At 34.8% G+C, this 17795-nt stretch overlaps 1 protein-coding gene across 1 annotated transcript; it reads left to right on the top strand.

The window, feature by feature from the left end:
- Positions 1-202: 202 nt before the first annotated feature.
- LOC134543134 (RNA-binding protein lark) lies at positions 203-15956 on the top strand. Its single transcript, XM_063387975.1, has 8 exons — positions 203-851; positions 5339-5493; positions 5628-5864; positions 6345-6487; positions 6582-6738; positions 7109-7401; positions 7490-7534; positions 15052-15956. The coding sequence occupies exons 2-8, from the start codon at positions 5350-5352 to the stop codon at positions 15098-15100; spliced, it is 1068 nt and encodes a 355-aa protein (XP_063244045.1). The 5' UTR covers positions 203-851; positions 5339-5349; the 3' UTR covers positions 15101-15956.
- Positions 15957-17795: the final 1839 nt, after the last annotated feature.

Below are 17795 nucleotides of genomic sequence, written 5' to 3'. Positions count from 1 at the left end.
TTCATGGAAAATAAAGAAATAAATTTATTTCAACCAATCTTCTACATTTTGCTGTAAGTACAAAATTTCACATGTAATGATTTAATTTTTTAAAATCCTATTTATATATGTGTATAGTTTTTTTTTTTGTTGGGTTGAAGGGAAAGGTCGCCCACCCCCTTACAGGAACGCACGCCGGAGGTAAATTAAGCTTTTAAAAGTTAGAAGTATTTTCGTTTCTGTATCGCTACTTTATGCCAGATAACCTTCAATATCTCCCTCTGTTTTCTATGATACCGCCGTAACGTTTGAGTATTTTTGTTTTCGCTATGTTAACAGATTGTTCGAAATTTAGCACTTTGAAGTTCTTTGAAAACATTTCAACTTCATAATATAGTTTGTTTTTTTCCAATTCCTAACGCAATAGTTTTTTATTGAATTTGACATTTATTCGCACGTAGAATAATTGAACCTGGGTTTATGATCTCTCTCCCAATTGGTGAGTTTCGTTAGGTCGGTATTCGTAAAACGTGTTGACCTTGAACAAGAACGATGGTCTTTTGTCGGTAGGACGCTTAGTGCGCGATGAAAATAGTTCGAGTTAAATGTATTAATTTTTTGACGAAGCCCTGTTTAGTTTATTGAAAATCGTCAATCTTGCATACAATTTAATAAAATTAAGCTCAATAAAGTTTAAAATATGTATGAAATCATAATTTATTTTCACTAACACACGCCATGATTGCAATAGTACTAACTGCTTCGCCATCTACCCGGTGATTTCCTAAAACAGCCATTTTGTCGTGTTGGCGTTGTGGTGTATTTGGTATCAGTAAGCCCGACGTTTTTTGCATCAAATTTTAAGGATTGTGGTAAGTATTTTGTTTTACTAAATCATTTTCAGGTAATGTCCGATCTACGTTTGTGCAAACCGCATGTAAGACAGCGGGAATGTAGGTTTATTGTAATTATTGCTAGGCATTTAGAGTTATGGTCAACTCAGTAACTCATCCTGGGTACGAATTTTTACATATTTGAAAGATTGGTCCTCTAAAAAACAAAACATTATTGTGAACATAAGTGTAGCTTGACTGAAATTGCGGGATAGTGGTGTTTGGACCTTTGGTAAAGTTTATTTGAAATGCTTGTCTTAATTTTAATTCTCGAAAACGTGCCGCCATTTTACGTGCCAGGTTAGATATTTACCAAGTTAAAAGTTTTTGAACGGTACTTCCATTGCGTATGTACGGAGAACTGGCGTGAATATATATTTTTTCTTAAAGTAGAGTAGATATCTGTAAATAGCGACGATTTAGTGTCGGATGTCATTGTGTACCTGAGCGTAGGCGGCAAATTGTCATGCCTCTTGAGTTAAGAGTATGCATTTTCATATGAATCATTGTTTTCTTTTTCCTACATTGCACAGATACCCTGTGACCTTTCTAACACTACCTCGAAGTAGAGTATCCAGAGAGAGAGAGAGATATCGTAATTTCCCCAAAATGATAGCATTTCGGCAACTTTTCCCCAAATATCTTAAGCCTACCCTACCTATCTATGCCTTTAGCTGAGTGGAGTAGGGGGCCGGAGGAGATAGTCTATGTCTCAGTCTATGATTATGTTAATACTCATATAAAGGGGCTATTAAAACTGAAAGAAGAAAAATCTGAAAACATGGTTTTCTCACATTACTCATGCCTCTAAATTTACCCTGAAGGGATGGTTTCATAATTCCTACAGGTTTCTTGAAAAATAACAGTTCAAAGCTTTAAAGCTTACATTACAATACATTTGTTTTCAAAATGCCGCCGCCATTCATTGTTTACCTGCTATTATGTATCTGTTTAGCACAACTGTGGCCAACTATGGCAAATTAAAAATACACTATTGTAAGTCGAAATAGAGAATTTTTTTTCAACCTACAATCATTCTGTGTTATTTTGCAATTTCTTTCATGTGCAGGATTTTAAGACATACTGAACTAAAACAGCATGCATCCTGTACCATGATCAAGTCCATAGGATCATGTCATCAGGATCTTTCGATGTACTATATTAAAACTGCAAGCATTTTGTACCACATGATCAGGCCAACAGAATCATGCCATCAGGATGATTCAGGTATAAACTGAGATAAATGAAACACCAGCCATATCAAACACAGAATATATGATGGCTGTAATTTAAGAATTTCTTGGGGTAAATATGTAGTTAGGCGGTATTTGCGGGGAAAAAAATTAAAAATCCGAAAATACTTTTATTCTATGCACTTTAACTTCCTCTTTTCATTAAAAGCGGCGGAGGTAAGAAATTCCAAATACTTTAGGAGATATCAAATTTTTAAATTTCATCATATGTAGTTGAGCGGTATTTGCGAAAAAAAATGTTAAAAATCCGAAAATACATTTAGTAGATATTCTTCAACTTCCTCTTTTCATTAAAAGCGGCGGAGATAAGAAATTCCAAATACTTTAGAAGATATCGAATTTTTAAATTTCATCACAATTATACCAGTGCATTCATGTGGCATTCCGCATTGTTTCTTGTTTACGAGTATTTTTTTTTATTGGATAATGATGTCACGTTATTGATCGTGATAGGCCAAAATTCAAATGAACCAGTACGTGATTATTTAGTTATTTATTGTTTTAAAACGGTGTTTAATTACTGCCTCCAACTTAGGCGAGTTTTTAAAGTTTCTAATTTTAAAGTCTTATTTTTTATTGTTGCGCAAGTAATAAGTAACAAAAAAAAATTACGTGAGTTGTTACTGTTCATCCTTTGTCCCGGTTTGTTAGGTCAGGTCAGTTACATTATAAATACTTTAAAACTAAAGAACCATTGAAATAATTTCATATTATTTTTAATGTACGCTTAGTTTCAAAGTATTTATAATGTAACTGACCTGACCTAATCGACCATTTTCATTAATTAGGCATTCACAAACACACTGCAAAATAAAAAAATGGCGGCGATCGAATGATAAACACAGGTCTTGTATGCAAAATAAGAACGGCGATATCTCCTAAAGTATTTGGAATTTCTTATCTCCGCCGCTTTTAATGAAAAGAGGAAGTTGAAGAGCATCTAATAAAAGTATTTTCGGACTTTTAACATTTTTTTTCGTTAATACCGCTCAACTACATTTGATGAAATTTAAAAATTTGATATCTCCTAAAGTATTTGGAATTTCTTACCTCCGCCGCTTTTAATGAAAAGAGGAAGTCGAAGAGCATCTAATAAAGGTATTTTCGGATTTTTAACATTTTTTTTTCGCAAATACCGCTCAACTACATATTTACCTTTCTTGGAAATACTGCAAAATTCAATGTGCAAGCCACGTCATTGCTCAGCTTGTATTCCTCACAGAAAATGAATGAGGTTAACAATTCTATTCAAATTTTTGCCTCCTTTTAGACTCAAAATAGTATGTTCCTTAAATGCAATGTAACAAAACATTTTGTAATACAATTACTTAATGTAATAAATTAACAAACATAAAATATAAGCATTAAAAATTCCTTACTATTGCAATTAATTTAAACAAATTTTATCACAATATCACAACAAAATTTACATTGACTAAAGTTCTCCAAAAGAAATTTTAAAAAACCAGTACGGGTATACAATTGTCGGATAGCGTGAATATGCGAGTATAGTAATGTAAGTTGTGAACAGTTATTTTTTATAACAAACCTTCCTTTCAGGGTTAATTCATAAATGTCTCAAGTTTATGAATAACATATGTTCTTATTTTTCGTAGGTGAACAATGAATGGTGGCAGCATTGTAAAAGCACAGATATTGTAATGTAAGATATAAAAACTTAATTTTTTCACAAACTAGTAGGAATTACAAAACCATTCCTTTGGCATGTGGAAACCATGTTTTCAAATTTTTTCTTTCCGTTTTAAAAAGCCACTATATCTGAGTATTACCAAAATTATATGAACTAAGAATTTAATTTTGTAAACAAAAAACACAGCCATATCAGAAAAATAAAAACATTGCAGGGGCGCCACATTTACATTCTTCATGCTTGTTTCATTGTATGAGTGTGGTGAGGTTTTTATTTTTCTGGTCGGGCTATAGATATATTTATAAACTTACCGCAAAATTGCGGTTCAGCTTCCCATGCAGGCTATCTTTGCAAATTATTAGTTTAGGTATTAGATATTTACTTCCTCACTGTGAGTTTATATACCATAAACATAACAAAACCAGTGTGCACAACAAGAAACAGGCACAGGCCAGAGACGACAAAAGGAAAGGTGTATCATTCATAAATTGATTTGGAGAGAGAGATAGTGACATCTAGTTAATGTCTTGAAAACAAAGTATGTGTTTGAACTAAAATATAAGATGTGGCAGTAGTAAGGCTAGGTCAACGATCTAGAGGTATATATAGACTGCTCATCACCCTGCCATCAGCTCCATTTGCTGCTGTCGACGGACTGGGAAACTACAATCCGAGTGAGAGAGACATAGAGTTGTTTTAACAGTATGGTGGCCAAAACAAAGCCTGTGGCGATTTTGTGCTAACTGAAATTTACATACGTGCTATTCAAGTCTGGGGTAGTAAAATTAACATACCTAGCGCTAAATTAATTCACGCAATCTTATGACGTGCCACGTGAGGGATTGGTGTATATCTAATGTAGGTAACCTTACCTAAACAACCAGCAACACTTAAGTATTTTTGATGCAGCTAACCTAACCAACCATTTCCACAGTTTTACTCTTGTTTAACGTACCTAACCTAACATAACCACACTTCCAAAGTTCAATTACTGGTATACTACTTGTGGTAATACAATGTCCTTTTAGAAAACATGTCAGAAAGTAAAAAAAAAAAAATAATTTTTGTTATAATTTTTAAGGAAAAGTGGCTCTCATATAGAATAACTGTGACTTTTTTTGGTGACATTACTGTCTGCTACAATCAATTAGATTATATACATAATCTCATAATGTTTTTACTCTCAGTGAGTTGTTACATATCACATTTATAGTGTCCTACCTTGAATAAAATTAGTTTTAGTCTGTTCACTCATTTGTATGTTGAATAATCACAATTTAAAATATAACGCTGATTAAATTTTAAATGTGACATACTGTAACAGTGCAGTGTCAGGGTCAGGAAAATTTATAATCAGATCAGGGAAAACCAGGTAAAGTATTTGGAATATCTTATCTCCGCCGGGTTTGATGAAAGAGGAAGTTAAAGAGCATATAATAAAAGTATTTTTGGATTTTTAACATTTTTTTTTCTCAAATACCGCCCAACTACATATTTACCATAGTAACTGATTTTTTTAATGGAAAATTTTAGTGCTAGAATTTTTAACATTTTTTTTCTAGGTACATCCAAGATGCCAGGCTTCAGCAGTGCTGGGACCTTTAAGGTTTTTGTTGGAAACTTGGCTGATAAGACCACATCAGCTGATATCAAGCCATTGTTTGAAAAATATGGCAAAGTCGTAGAGTGTGATGTTGTGAAGAACTTTGGTTTTGTGGTAAGTTTTTATGTTTGTGAACATTTATTAATTTATGAAACAAGTTATATGAATGTACAGTAATAAAAAGTTAAAAGAAACTAGACATTACTAAATTGAAAGCATTTTATTTTGGGTTTTCTGGTTGTCCACAGCACATGGAGAATGACGATGCCGGCAGAGAAGCGATAACGAACCTCAATGGATACCTGGTACATGGGCAGGCGATCAAAGTAGAAGCTGCGACCAATCGCAAGGCACCCCAAACTCCCACCACAAAAATTTTTGTTGGCAATCTCACTGAAAACACAAAGGCCCCTCAAGTTCGTGCACTTTTTGCCAAGTTTGGCACAGTGATGGAATGTGACATAGTGAAGAATTATGGCTTTGTGGTAAGTTATTAAGCCAATATCTAGTAAGTGGTAGTTGGAGTAGCAGCTACAAGTTCTTAATTGAAAAGCATTTACGAATTATCATCTACCTGGCTACAAATAATTTAAAACAGGCTATTGGTAATTACTTATGAAAGTTAAAGGATGTCCTAATTTAAGCATTTGTGTTCTTTTTTATTATAAACCATAGGCTAGCTTTTGTATGTAAGGAAGCTACATGTATGACGACTAAAACTCTCTTATTTATAATATATATATATATATAATGTGTGTGTGTGTGTATTATTTAGGTGTACAGTAAATGCATTAATATCAGATTGCTTACAGATTTGTATTACACACATGATTCTCCTGACAAAAATTTAATAGAGTTACATTAAAAATATGTTTGTGTGCGAAATGCCTGTATAAAATAGACAAATTGCATTATTTTTGCATATATTTAGTGCAGTTTTTGTTGAGAAGGGTGATATGTTGCAGCACATTGAAAGCACTGACAAGGTGAACGAGGCCATCAAAGAGCTGAACGGCTTCATGATTGACGGCCAGCCGATGAAGGTGCAGGTGTCTACCAGCAGAGTCCGCCAGCGGCCGGGCATGGGCGACCCCGAGCAGTGCTACAGGTGCGATGACAATTACCTTTGGAGCAGCAGTTCGTATAAAAGAAATGAAAAATTGCTGTGCCGTACGAGTGAAAATGTGTGTGTGCGCTCGCAGGTGTGGCAGGGGCGGTCACTGGTCCAAGGAGTGTCCGAAGGCCGGTCTGGGGGGCCCGGACAGAAATGGCTTCCGGGAGAGGATGTTTGGGCGTGAGCCGTACCCTCCTCCCCCGCCGCCACCTTTCCTCCGGGACAGGATGTTGGGCAGATTTGGTGTAAGGACAGAGTTTTTTTTCCTTTTGCTGGCCATGTTTAGTTAGTTTATTGGTTAGTTGTTAGTAAATGGTCTGAATGCCAAATTGCTGTATGTGGAGTTTAGAAAATGGAGAAGGTTGCAGCAATATAGGTTTTTCAAGTTTTACAGTTTTCATTCGAAGTGTGTAGTAATTAACTTTAGCATTTTCAAAAATATTCTTTTACCCATGTGGCAGGTATGCCAGAAATTTGGGATAGTTTTTGAAATGGTAGTTATAACTAAGTAGTTTGATCATTTAATGAAACTATTGTAGTGGGATTGTACCATGAGGAGGGCAGAAGCTGGTGGTGTGCATATGCTAATTATGATAAACGTGTTGTGTGTTACAGGAGGGCTTCTACGGAGACTTCTACGACAGGAGCAGGTTTGATGAATCGCGAGAGCTGTTCGAGCGTCGCTTCCCCCCTCTGCCGCCGCGCGACCTGGGCCCCTCCCTGAGGGGCAGGGAGTTCCTCCCGCCGCCCCTTCCCCCCAGGCGCGAGCCCCTCCCCCCGCCCCCGCCCATCGGGCTGCGCTCGGCCGGGTCGATGCGCGAGGGGGGCTTCGACCGCGCTGGCTCCGACTACGGCATCTTCAGCCGGCGGTCGCCCACGTCGTCCGGGGTGCCTCCCAGCCGGTTCAGGTGAGGGCTCGTGTTGCGTGGTGAGCCTGGGGGAGCGGTCACTGGCGGATGTGGCGGGGTTTACACGTGCGGTTCTTGTTTGTTTCAGTCGCATGTATGAAGATTTCAGCAGGGACAGTTTTGACGACAGAAGGTAAGCCGGATTGGATCTCCTGCGAGGGGGTTGCATAAACGGTGCATGCTTTGCCCTTCGCCACGGGGCACGTTTGTTCCACATCCATTTTTTTTTTGCGTGAATCTTTGTGTGAGTGTTAACATAGTGTCAAGGTTGGTTTATCGCTTTGTGTGTTCAGTTGAGTAGGTATTCTTATTTTCTGGAGGAATTTTTTTAGTAGAATTAATGTTGACTTTTTCATTACTTCAGCAACTTGCATTTTAGTGGAGATTTTTCCGTTGTTTTAAGTAGGGATACTTAATTGTGATACCATTTCGTTTTGTTATTTGAAATATATGCAAATTATTTATTTCATACATCTACTGTGTTTTATCGCATAATCAATGCACATTTTATACCTACTAAGATTAAGTTTGATAAGCAGGGGTGCGATTTTTCAGCGAAAAACATTTTTTTAGGTGAAGATATAAAAACAAAACCTATTAATGGAAATTGAAAATGTGGAAAAGAAAGTAAAAGGTAGGTTATACAAAAGCACGCCAAACAATTTAAATTGCAACGAAAACATTTTTTTCAACTTTAAATAGAAAAACTAAAACCTGGCCATAACGTACGGCGGAATTAATGCACAACTATCGCTGCAATACCCACTATTAAAGAGTGCAGGCTATCAATATTCATCTACGTGCACACACACTATACATGAATCAACATAACCAAGCATGAATGCTAACTAGCGCTGGCTACATTTTTATATGTGGTACACAGTGGCAATGAAGATGAATAGATAAAGGTTATAACATTTGAAAACTTCTTTATAAAAAAACTTTACTCATCAGACATCTCCATATTTTTGTTAATTAAATAAGTAAGCAGTAATATCCGAATGAATATTAGAGTTCAACTTCAAAATACGTAGTTTTATTCGGGAAAACTACGTACACATAGTGGTGCTCGGGATCTAAAAGTGGAACCATAAACATCATGCAACATTTTTGCGAGAATTTTTTCTTTCCAAATTTTGACGGCCTAAAATAACAGTGTGATGATTATGTGCTGAAACACGGTATTGAATATTGGTCATTCAATTATTTATTTTTCCCGTTTTGTTTATTTATAGGTAGCAACAAAAAAAATTCTCTGCTATACAGTTTAATGGAATTTTGCCAGATTTTGTGGGCTGATCAGGAGATTTTTCAGTTAGACTTGACAATGCTTGATCCCTTACTAGACTTTCAAATTATAACGTTAGTGAAAATAACTAATATATAGGTATATTCAGAAATTGACATGGTATGCAGTAAAATTCAGTTCTAGGTTGATTAAATGTGAATTACTGTGTAGGGAAAATGAAAGTTAAACAACTAGTCCACAGTTTAAGTAAGTTTTGCAAAAGATGCTGGCATAAAGGTTGACATACTTGCATTGTTATCTGCGCAATCCTGGGGAGTTGGTGCTGGAATCCAAGTTTTTCCTGTAAAACCGGGAACATATCTCCTTATTTATAGGTACATAGCAACAAAAATTTATAGTGGAAAAATCTAATTGAGGCAGCCACTTGCTGTTTGAAGAAAATTGAAGGAAAACTGGAAAGGTTTTTTTTTTACCCACCAAAAAGATGAGATGAGTTTCTGTCTAATTGCCATTATTTGTGAAATTGCAAAATTCTGAATGTGCATTTTGTATGGCTGGGCTTTTAGAAACAAAATCAGTCATCTAAACATGACTAATTTTGTCGCAAACAGTTTAATGAGTAACATTCCAGTGACTGTGTTTTAGAGACTGGCAGTGACATTTCTTGGAAACTGGTAGCGTCCATGATCACAAAATAATTGGCCAACCATAAGTGAGCGATGAATTTGTTGAAAGAATCCTTAAAACATTCACACCAATTACTGCATGTAGCTAGATCATTTAGTTTTCAAGCGACAATTTTTTTAAAACCTTAGTGGACTTTAAAGACATGCTGTATGACAAACCACATGTTGGTGTGGCATTAATGATCTGTTTAGCATTTGACTGAAATGCACATTAATACTTTTATTATAATTTCACACATAATGACAAAATTAAAACTGATGCTAGGAATACAGCGGAAACAGACATGGTGTTCACATATTCGCTGTACTTGCATAAACTTTTGCACCATTAATTTATAGCATTAAGATTTGGGACAAAAATTCTTGCATAATAGTCATATAATGTTTTTGGTCCCGCTGTTAGATTCCAAGTGCTTTGTGCAGGTAGTAAAAATAACTAGATAAAGCACCGTGAACAGCAAATGGTTTTTAAGTTGCTATCAGGCAGTGTGGTAGTTGTAATGGAAAAATTCAGGAATTACAATTACAGTAAAACTTATTTCCCATCCAATATGTTTAAATGTTTTTGTCTTGTAATTTCCTCAATAAGATATAAATTAATTTTTCCCCGTATCACAGGTGTATTTTAAAGTTGAACTATTATTATTTGGGATATTATTGCTTAATTAATTAACAGAATGTGAATTTGTACGATGTGAAAATTTTCTTTTAAAGATGTTTTCAATTGTTATAACCTTTAACTGTTCGTCTTCATTGCCACTGTGTATCGCGTATAAAAAAGTAGCTAGCGCTAGTTAGCAATATTCATGTTTGGTTATGTTGATGCCAGTCTAGAGTGTGCACACATAGTTGAACATCAATATCTCACCGATTGCATGCAAAGCACGCTCTTTTTTTGCTGAGTAAACTACTATTGATAGCCTGCACTCTTTCGTGGTTAGTGTGTACTATGGTTAGAGATGGTAATTTATAGCATTTAAAATAATAACATTTAGCATTTTGAATTTGAAATTTAGCATTTTGTAGCATTTTTAAAAACAAGATTTAGCCAATTCTCTCATTTTACATTACTGAAGATAAGTTTATTTTTAAAAAGCATTAAATAATACACATTAATTATTAACAACCACAGAAATAAAGATCTAGCTCAACTACAAAGATAGCCAATCTTGGCAGGTTTCCAAACAACTTTTTAGCACTTATGAGTGCAATAAATTGAATACTTAAAATTACAATATTTTTTAGCCGTGTTCATGGCCATAGTTGATGTAGAGTGCACAAATAATATAATGTTATTGAAACTAGTTTTTTTTTTTTTTTTTCAATTTTGTTTTCGTTTTTTTCAATTTTCGCCTTATTTTGGTTTTCGATCATGCCAGAAACCGTTGCTTGCCGTTTTACAGACTTTTTTTAAAATCTGATTTCTCGGTGAATCTTTTTTTTTTTTTTTTTTTGCAGCCTGATGTCCCTGAGATTTAATGTGCTTTTCAAGTATGTACATCTTTTTTTCTTCCACTCCAGACGGCGATTACATAAATTGCACATTAAAATATTTGTATCACTTTCGTAGAACTGTTCACTTTTGTATTCATTTATGCGATTGCGAATGGAAATTACGTTTCGTCCCATTTTTACCACGAGAAATAACAGTATAAAACACATTCACGAGTATGCACGTATTTGTAAACACACCACCTTCCACAGACTACACAAGAACGCGGCTTTCACGTGAAACACAGCCAGAAAATGGGACTTACAATTGTTAGCGTGGCGAAGCAGAGATGTCGCAATATGGTGGCCTAAAAACTTGAACTCTGCAAGATTACGGACAATCTTCCAGTTAGTTGTTCTTTGCTTTGTTTACAATCGCGAGGCACGGATGGCCATCAATAGTATTGTGAATGACGTGACAATAAGATATTTGTGCTGAATACGCCATAAAATGATGGTTTCTTTTGATACTGAACTGAAACGAAATACAATCTGTAAATAAATATTGTAGAGTGAAGATGTATCTACGTTTTTTACCTTGATTTCGCATTTATCTCGGAATAGTCTAGATTTCACATTTTATAGCGGAAAAAATATAATTTAGCATATTTTCGCATCTATTTCGCGAAAACGAAAAATCACCATCCCTAACTATGGTGATAGTTATGTGATAGCTCTGGCTTACGTTCAGCCACGGTTTACGTTTTTCTATTTAAAGTTGAACAAAATATGTTTTTGTTGCAGGAGTTATTAATTTAAATTGTTTGGTGTGCTTTTATATACTCTAGTTCTTAACTAAACATACTTTCCATGAATAGGTTTTGTTTTCATGAATAACTTAACCTCAACAAATGTTTTTTTTCGCATAAAACTTACACCCCTACTTTTCAAGCTTGATTTGATTATAAAATGTGTGACGATCATGTAATAACACGGTAACTTACAATTGGTTGCCTTACTGAAAATTCATACTAGCTACAATAGCTTCCATCTTCTGACCACAACAATGTTCCAGATTGTACACACAGCATTACTTAAAAGGTTTGTTGTTTTGAGAAAGCAATTTATTGTTAAATGGTACAGGAATGTCTAGTATATCAAAAATTTATTACTGATATTAAAATCCCATTGTTTCACATGAACTCACGGTACAAGTTAAGGACTCTGTCCTTGGAACAATAACTAAAAACAAAAGTTTTGTTATGGACTTAACATGGACTATTGCAGTCAAAGAATTCTAAATAAAATGTCCCAAAATGGTTATAAATCTGTGGCGCCTGGACTGAAGATGCAAAATTTACTTCAATTTGCTATGTTATTATTTAACTTTGTGCCAACTAACATGGCCACCCTTCTTCCTGAGGAATAACAAAGGGTGTTCACGTGATATTTTTTTTCAACTAACTACAAAATCACTCAAAATGTCTGTCTATATTGACACACAGCAACGGCACTAAATCACCAGTTTTTCCCATGCTTATCAAACTGTCTTTTGCTCTCTCTCTCTCTCTCTCTCTTTCTTTCTAAGATTATCAGCCTGCCTCAGACAGAAACAAAAGAACTGCAAATAATAACAAAATACGTGAACGTCATAAAAAACTACTTGAGCAAGCAAAAATTTGATAAAAATTAACTTTAAATGGCTTTGCCTAGATAAAGTAAGCAAATCATGAGAAATGTGAAAAAAACATGAATGTAAATTATGCTCATGAAAGCATAATACTAGCATACAAAAAATTATGAAATAGGAAAACAGCTATTACTTAAATCATACCAGAAAACGTAACAATATAAAATTTCTGGTTGTAAAAAGTAGTAAACCATTCTAAGTAATTTTTTTAAAGGGTGGTGGGCAAGAAATGCGACTTGTTCTAACATTACACACTTCAAATTAAATTTTATGCATTACATTCAAACCTTTAAAATATTTTATAAACTATTCATTGTAAGTTTTAAAAAATACATCATTCACAATGCCATACTAACCAATTCACAGTGACTGTAAAATCATCATAATTGCTAAAAAGTAAACAATAGATAACTCCAAAAGCTATGGCTAGAAGGAACTGTAGAAAAAGGCGTAAATGGGGGGAAAAGTCTCAGATACGTCTATAAATGAAAAGGGTATAAAGAGTCATGATAATGGCATTAGAGATATAAACATGAATGAACATGACAAGCCCATTCCTGTATTCAAATGGTACAAACAGCTTTCAGCATCATATTGAAAAACTTCTGATAGACTGATTTTAAGCATGCCGGGTGGGGTTGGTTAGTTTTAATGTAGGCAGGTAGGTGCCTTCCCCTCCTGCGAATCATTCAAAAGAAGCATTTTGTTTAATTTGGTTTTGAAATATAAGAGATTAATTCTGTGTTTCAGATAATCTTGAACAACTCAACAATTTGATACATTAAATGTCGCTTTGAAAATTTGCTAAACTTAATGCACCATTAAGTTTCTTTAAATCAGCTGGCATGTCATAGTAGGCAATATTCTAGGCCCAGAAATGCAATATCTGATAACACACATAAATATCATAGACTTTCTTAGCATGTTGAATTTTGGCTACAGCTTCATATACCTTGTTTTAAATGTAATGTTTCCAAATTAAAAATATAATAAATATATAATTTTTTTTTAGCTGCCTTTACATTTATACCAAATAGTTTTTTAATATGATACTGAATACTTAGCAATAATGTTAGTGATTTTTCAGTGAAAACCTTTTTCCCCTCTTGACTAAGTTACTAAGGAAAAATTCAAAATCATCATAGCACAAAATGTAGACGTATTTATTGCGTACCTGCAGTAGTATCCTTCATAACATGTTGGCTTTTCAGTGATGAATGTAAAAAATATTTTTGCTTTCTCACAAGTTGTGAAACCACTTTATTTTGTTGATAGAAGTAGAACAACTCTGCTTATCCATGTGCGATTTTAAGTTTTTTGGTGGCGTTTTATAAGAAGATTAAGAATACTCTTTTGTAAGAGGAATTAATTATAATGATACTAAAAATTACAGCATATTATTAGTGTTTTCAAATGTTTTAAGTTCTACGTTGGTGGCTGCGGGTCATTCAATTCTGTTTAATTGCATGCATTTGGTACGGATAACCTAGCCTATGTTTCTTAACTGTAAAATTATTATAGAAGGAATGTGTTAATTATTTACTTACCACTTGTACCAAGACCAAACCAGTGTTTTTTTTTCCTTAAATGTAACCCTACACAACTCATGTTATTACAAGACGAATAGCATCAGAGCATGCTTTTAAATTAAGATTTATTACCGCTAATTAATGCTTAACTGTGAGTGATAAGTCCGCTCATTCTCGTGATCCATGCTTAAATGACAACTTAGCAGACAAGTGATAGTTTCGTGCACTCGTAGGCAGTAAGATATAATTAATAATGTTTATCACCGTGTTCAATATTATGAAATTTTTGACAAACAAAACTGCATACTAAAATAAAATTTTACTTGGAAATTATTTAAAATACAACTAATCTTCCTAGAATTAACACTTGCCAGGGAGGGTAGAATGTGTTAGGTAAAATCCAAACTAAAGAGAGGAGATGGGGTGGCAATCCACATATGTAGTAGCTAACTAATAGTGTCTTTTATCTCCTATGTTCTGGTCATGAGAGGTAGTCCGCATTCTATCCTACTGTCTAGTCCTGGTTCAGGTTTAAATGTTACTAATCTTGTTTTACTCCTTAGTGCATTTTTATCTGGATTTCAAAAGGAAATTATTTTTGATTCTCATCTTCTCAGTATTTTTTTTAGGCTGTATTATTTAGATTAGCCTCTGTAATATTTATCATTTGCAAATTTTCCTTTTGGTGTAATTTGAGACAGGTTATTTAACAGAATTTTGTGGTTTTGGAGTTGTCCTCAAATACACCTGTCATTTGCATTTTATGATGAATGATTGAATTGTGTGCACTTTATGTTGTGCGAGTTTATACCTGGTATCCTTTTCCAAATATTGTTTGCTTTATTTTTGAGCATAACAGTCTGTGCTTTAGCTAACAGTTTGGGCATTCGTTGTTCATTGTAGTATATAATTTTATCCCTTTTTATTTCTGTCCCATGTGGGGGCAGTAGTAATCGTGAATACGATTCTCTGCCGACTTGGCAGTTTTGCGAGTTGTATTTCTCTTGTAGAGCTCGGCGGTATTGGAGAGCCGGTCGCGCTAATTGTGACTTTGTTTTGTGTTAGACCGGCCATTCGTGGAGCTTCGCCGCCTCGCCGATATGCACCGTATTAAGATGCAGTCCGTCGCCGTATAATGCCGTCGGTCGGGTGATTGCTCGCTCGTACGGGAAGCCTTGGAACGAACGTGAAGACGGATTCGTGTGGCGCGGCGGGACGTGGCAGACGGCGCTCCCCCTTTTGTTCGTTTCGCTCGTCTGCTCTCGGGCGGACTTCTGCAGCAGAACAAACTAACTTCACTCATTAGCAACTGCTATATGTGTAACTTTAATTTTCTTGACAATGAGTAGTGTGTGTTTGGTCTATAAAAATATAAATTTGCTTTTATATAAGAAAGACTCATTGGATTAGTGGTAGACAAGATTCGTGCAGGAGACATTAGATGTGTCTTAGTTGTAAGTCACGTTGTGACAATCGGCATGGTTCAAGCTTCATATCTGCCGTAATAAAATAATCGTAGGACATTTCTGTGTAAAAAATGTTGTTCATCCTGTCTCGTGTGAATTGTTTTCATTACATTTTAACATGGTTGGTGTGGTGATAAAGTTGTATCTTTTTTTTAAAAAAAGACTGTATATCATCTCACTTCTGTGTGTTTTCACATTCCTTAAAAACCTCTTCTCTTCACCATTTTATCCCATTGCACCTTCACCATGGATTTCCTCTCATTGTGATGGGCTTTGCACCGTCGGAAATATTCAAAACAGTTGCCGAGACGACCCGGGAACTCGCTGTTAAGGCTTCCCGTATCGGTCTTTTAGAACGCGTCGCGGATCAAACGTGACATTGAAGGTATGATTTGTACTAAGTTTTCTTTCTTGATGTAGTATTTCTATTATAATAAATGGTGTGAATTGTATTGTGAGATCTGTTGGCATTTATTTCAATAAATACGAATGATCGTGCCTGTGTTCCATGGTTTTTTTTTGTTCCAGTGTCCATCTATGGTTTGTGTAGTTACTTTTGGTTGCTAATTCATAATTTTCATTCTGAGGGTGTGGGTATGGACAGTTTGGATTTAATTACAATTGTTCAGAGTACTTTATAATATGAGGGGTTATAGAACAAGTGGTGAAAGTAAACTACTGCAGAAATTTTGAACTGTTATACATAAGTAGATAGTTAAAAGAAAGTGCACTGTGATATATTTTAATGGTGGGGAAATTTATTTATCTTACAGAAATTGTAAACTATATTGTGAAGGTAACTGGCTCTGGTAGTTGCAGTATGTCGTCTCTCGATCTTGGAGTAATTTGACACTTTTTATCTGTCTACTGACATTACTAGTGTATGCAATTTTGCTGCTGCCTGACAGCAGTGTGAAGTGGCAGTGTTTTTGTCCATTAATGATAAAACTAAAATGGGAAAGAAAATTAGTTTGAATGTTCTGAATAAAATTACTCATATAGCATGCAGGAAGATAGAAAGAAAATTTTGGTGTTTCCATTGGGTACAGTTTATTCTCCATTAAGAAAAGTTTTGTTTAAGGTTAAAAAAAAAAGAATGTCTGCCAATGATGTGTAGCCCTACAGTAAATTTTCTTGTTAATATGTTACAAATTGCTTGTCTCTGTAGTTATTTTTTATTTAAGAACATGCCTCTGGAGGGGGCATGATTGTACTGAGTTACGAAAATATTAAGTTCTTGCAATAATTTTACCTTACTCCAGCACACTGCCTGCTTGTTGAGGTTATTCTGTATTTGTGATGGTTTTCTGGTTAATGTGTCCTTGATTCATAACATCAGGCTGTGTGTTCTTAGACATGCAAAGAAAAAAAATTTGACAATAGCCTCTCACCCAACAACTTTGTTGTGGTTCTAAACTAAAACTGCGGAAGGTAGGGTGCCTTGAGCCCTTTTGCTGCCAAAGCTACGACTATGAATTTACCCCCTATATTAACGTGCTTTAAGGCCATACGCAGGTAATGTAATTAATAACGTAAGTAATGCTAAAGAAAAGTTTGAACTTTTCCTTAAAATGGAAAGATAAAAAGCATTTATGGCATAAAGTAATTATTTTATGATCCTTCTTGCCTAATATTTTTACCCATGGCTTAACTTGGTGAAAAACAAATGCTAATTGCACACCCATTTTATATTCTAAGAATGATTTTCCAGAGAGCCTGATCACTTCCCATTCAGGCTAACATACTACTCTTTGGTACAGAATGGTGTAAATTTAAAATGTATGCAACATGTTAAGAATTGAAAAAGAAGTGAAGTATTTTGCATATACTAGTACATAAATGAGTAAATTACACCTTTTTCTTTTCACCTTTAGTGATATTTGACTTACTATTAATTTTTAGGAAATTTAATGGAAGGTCTTAACATATTGCTGCAACTCTTTCAACGTACTTTTCTATTGGAATTATTTCAGTGCTCCATGAGACCTGAATTTATAAGTTGCAATTAAGCCTTTAGACAACTTATCAATGGCTGTTGTGCATGTAGTATATTTATTCAATTGATAGTGTACTCCAAACCATTTAGAAATTAATGTTGGTAATTAACATTATTAGAGTTTGGGGGATGTGATCTGGTAGAAATAACCAGGTTTCATGTTGTGTGACCAGGTTTACCTGTTACTTTGAAATGCTGCGTGCCATTCAAATTGTTACATGCTGTGGTATTTCTAAAATTTTAAGTAGGAACATTTATAGTATATGTTAAATGTGTTGCCTGGTGATAAAAGAGCATGTTAAAAAATCAGGGGTGTTTCCAGGAAGAAGTTTTGGGAGGCACTATTG

This window comes from Bacillus rossius, assembly GCF_032445375.1.
Source record: "Bacillus rossius redtenbacheri isolate Brsri chromosome 9 unlocalized genomic scaffold, Brsri_v3 Brsri_v3_scf9_2, whole genome shotgun sequence".
NCBI lineage: Eukaryota > Metazoa > Arthropoda > Insecta > Phasmatodea > Bacillidae > Bacillus > Bacillus rossius.
The sequence above is the reverse complement of the archived record's forward strand: the minus strand, read 5'-3'. Positions and strand labels throughout refer to the sequence as shown.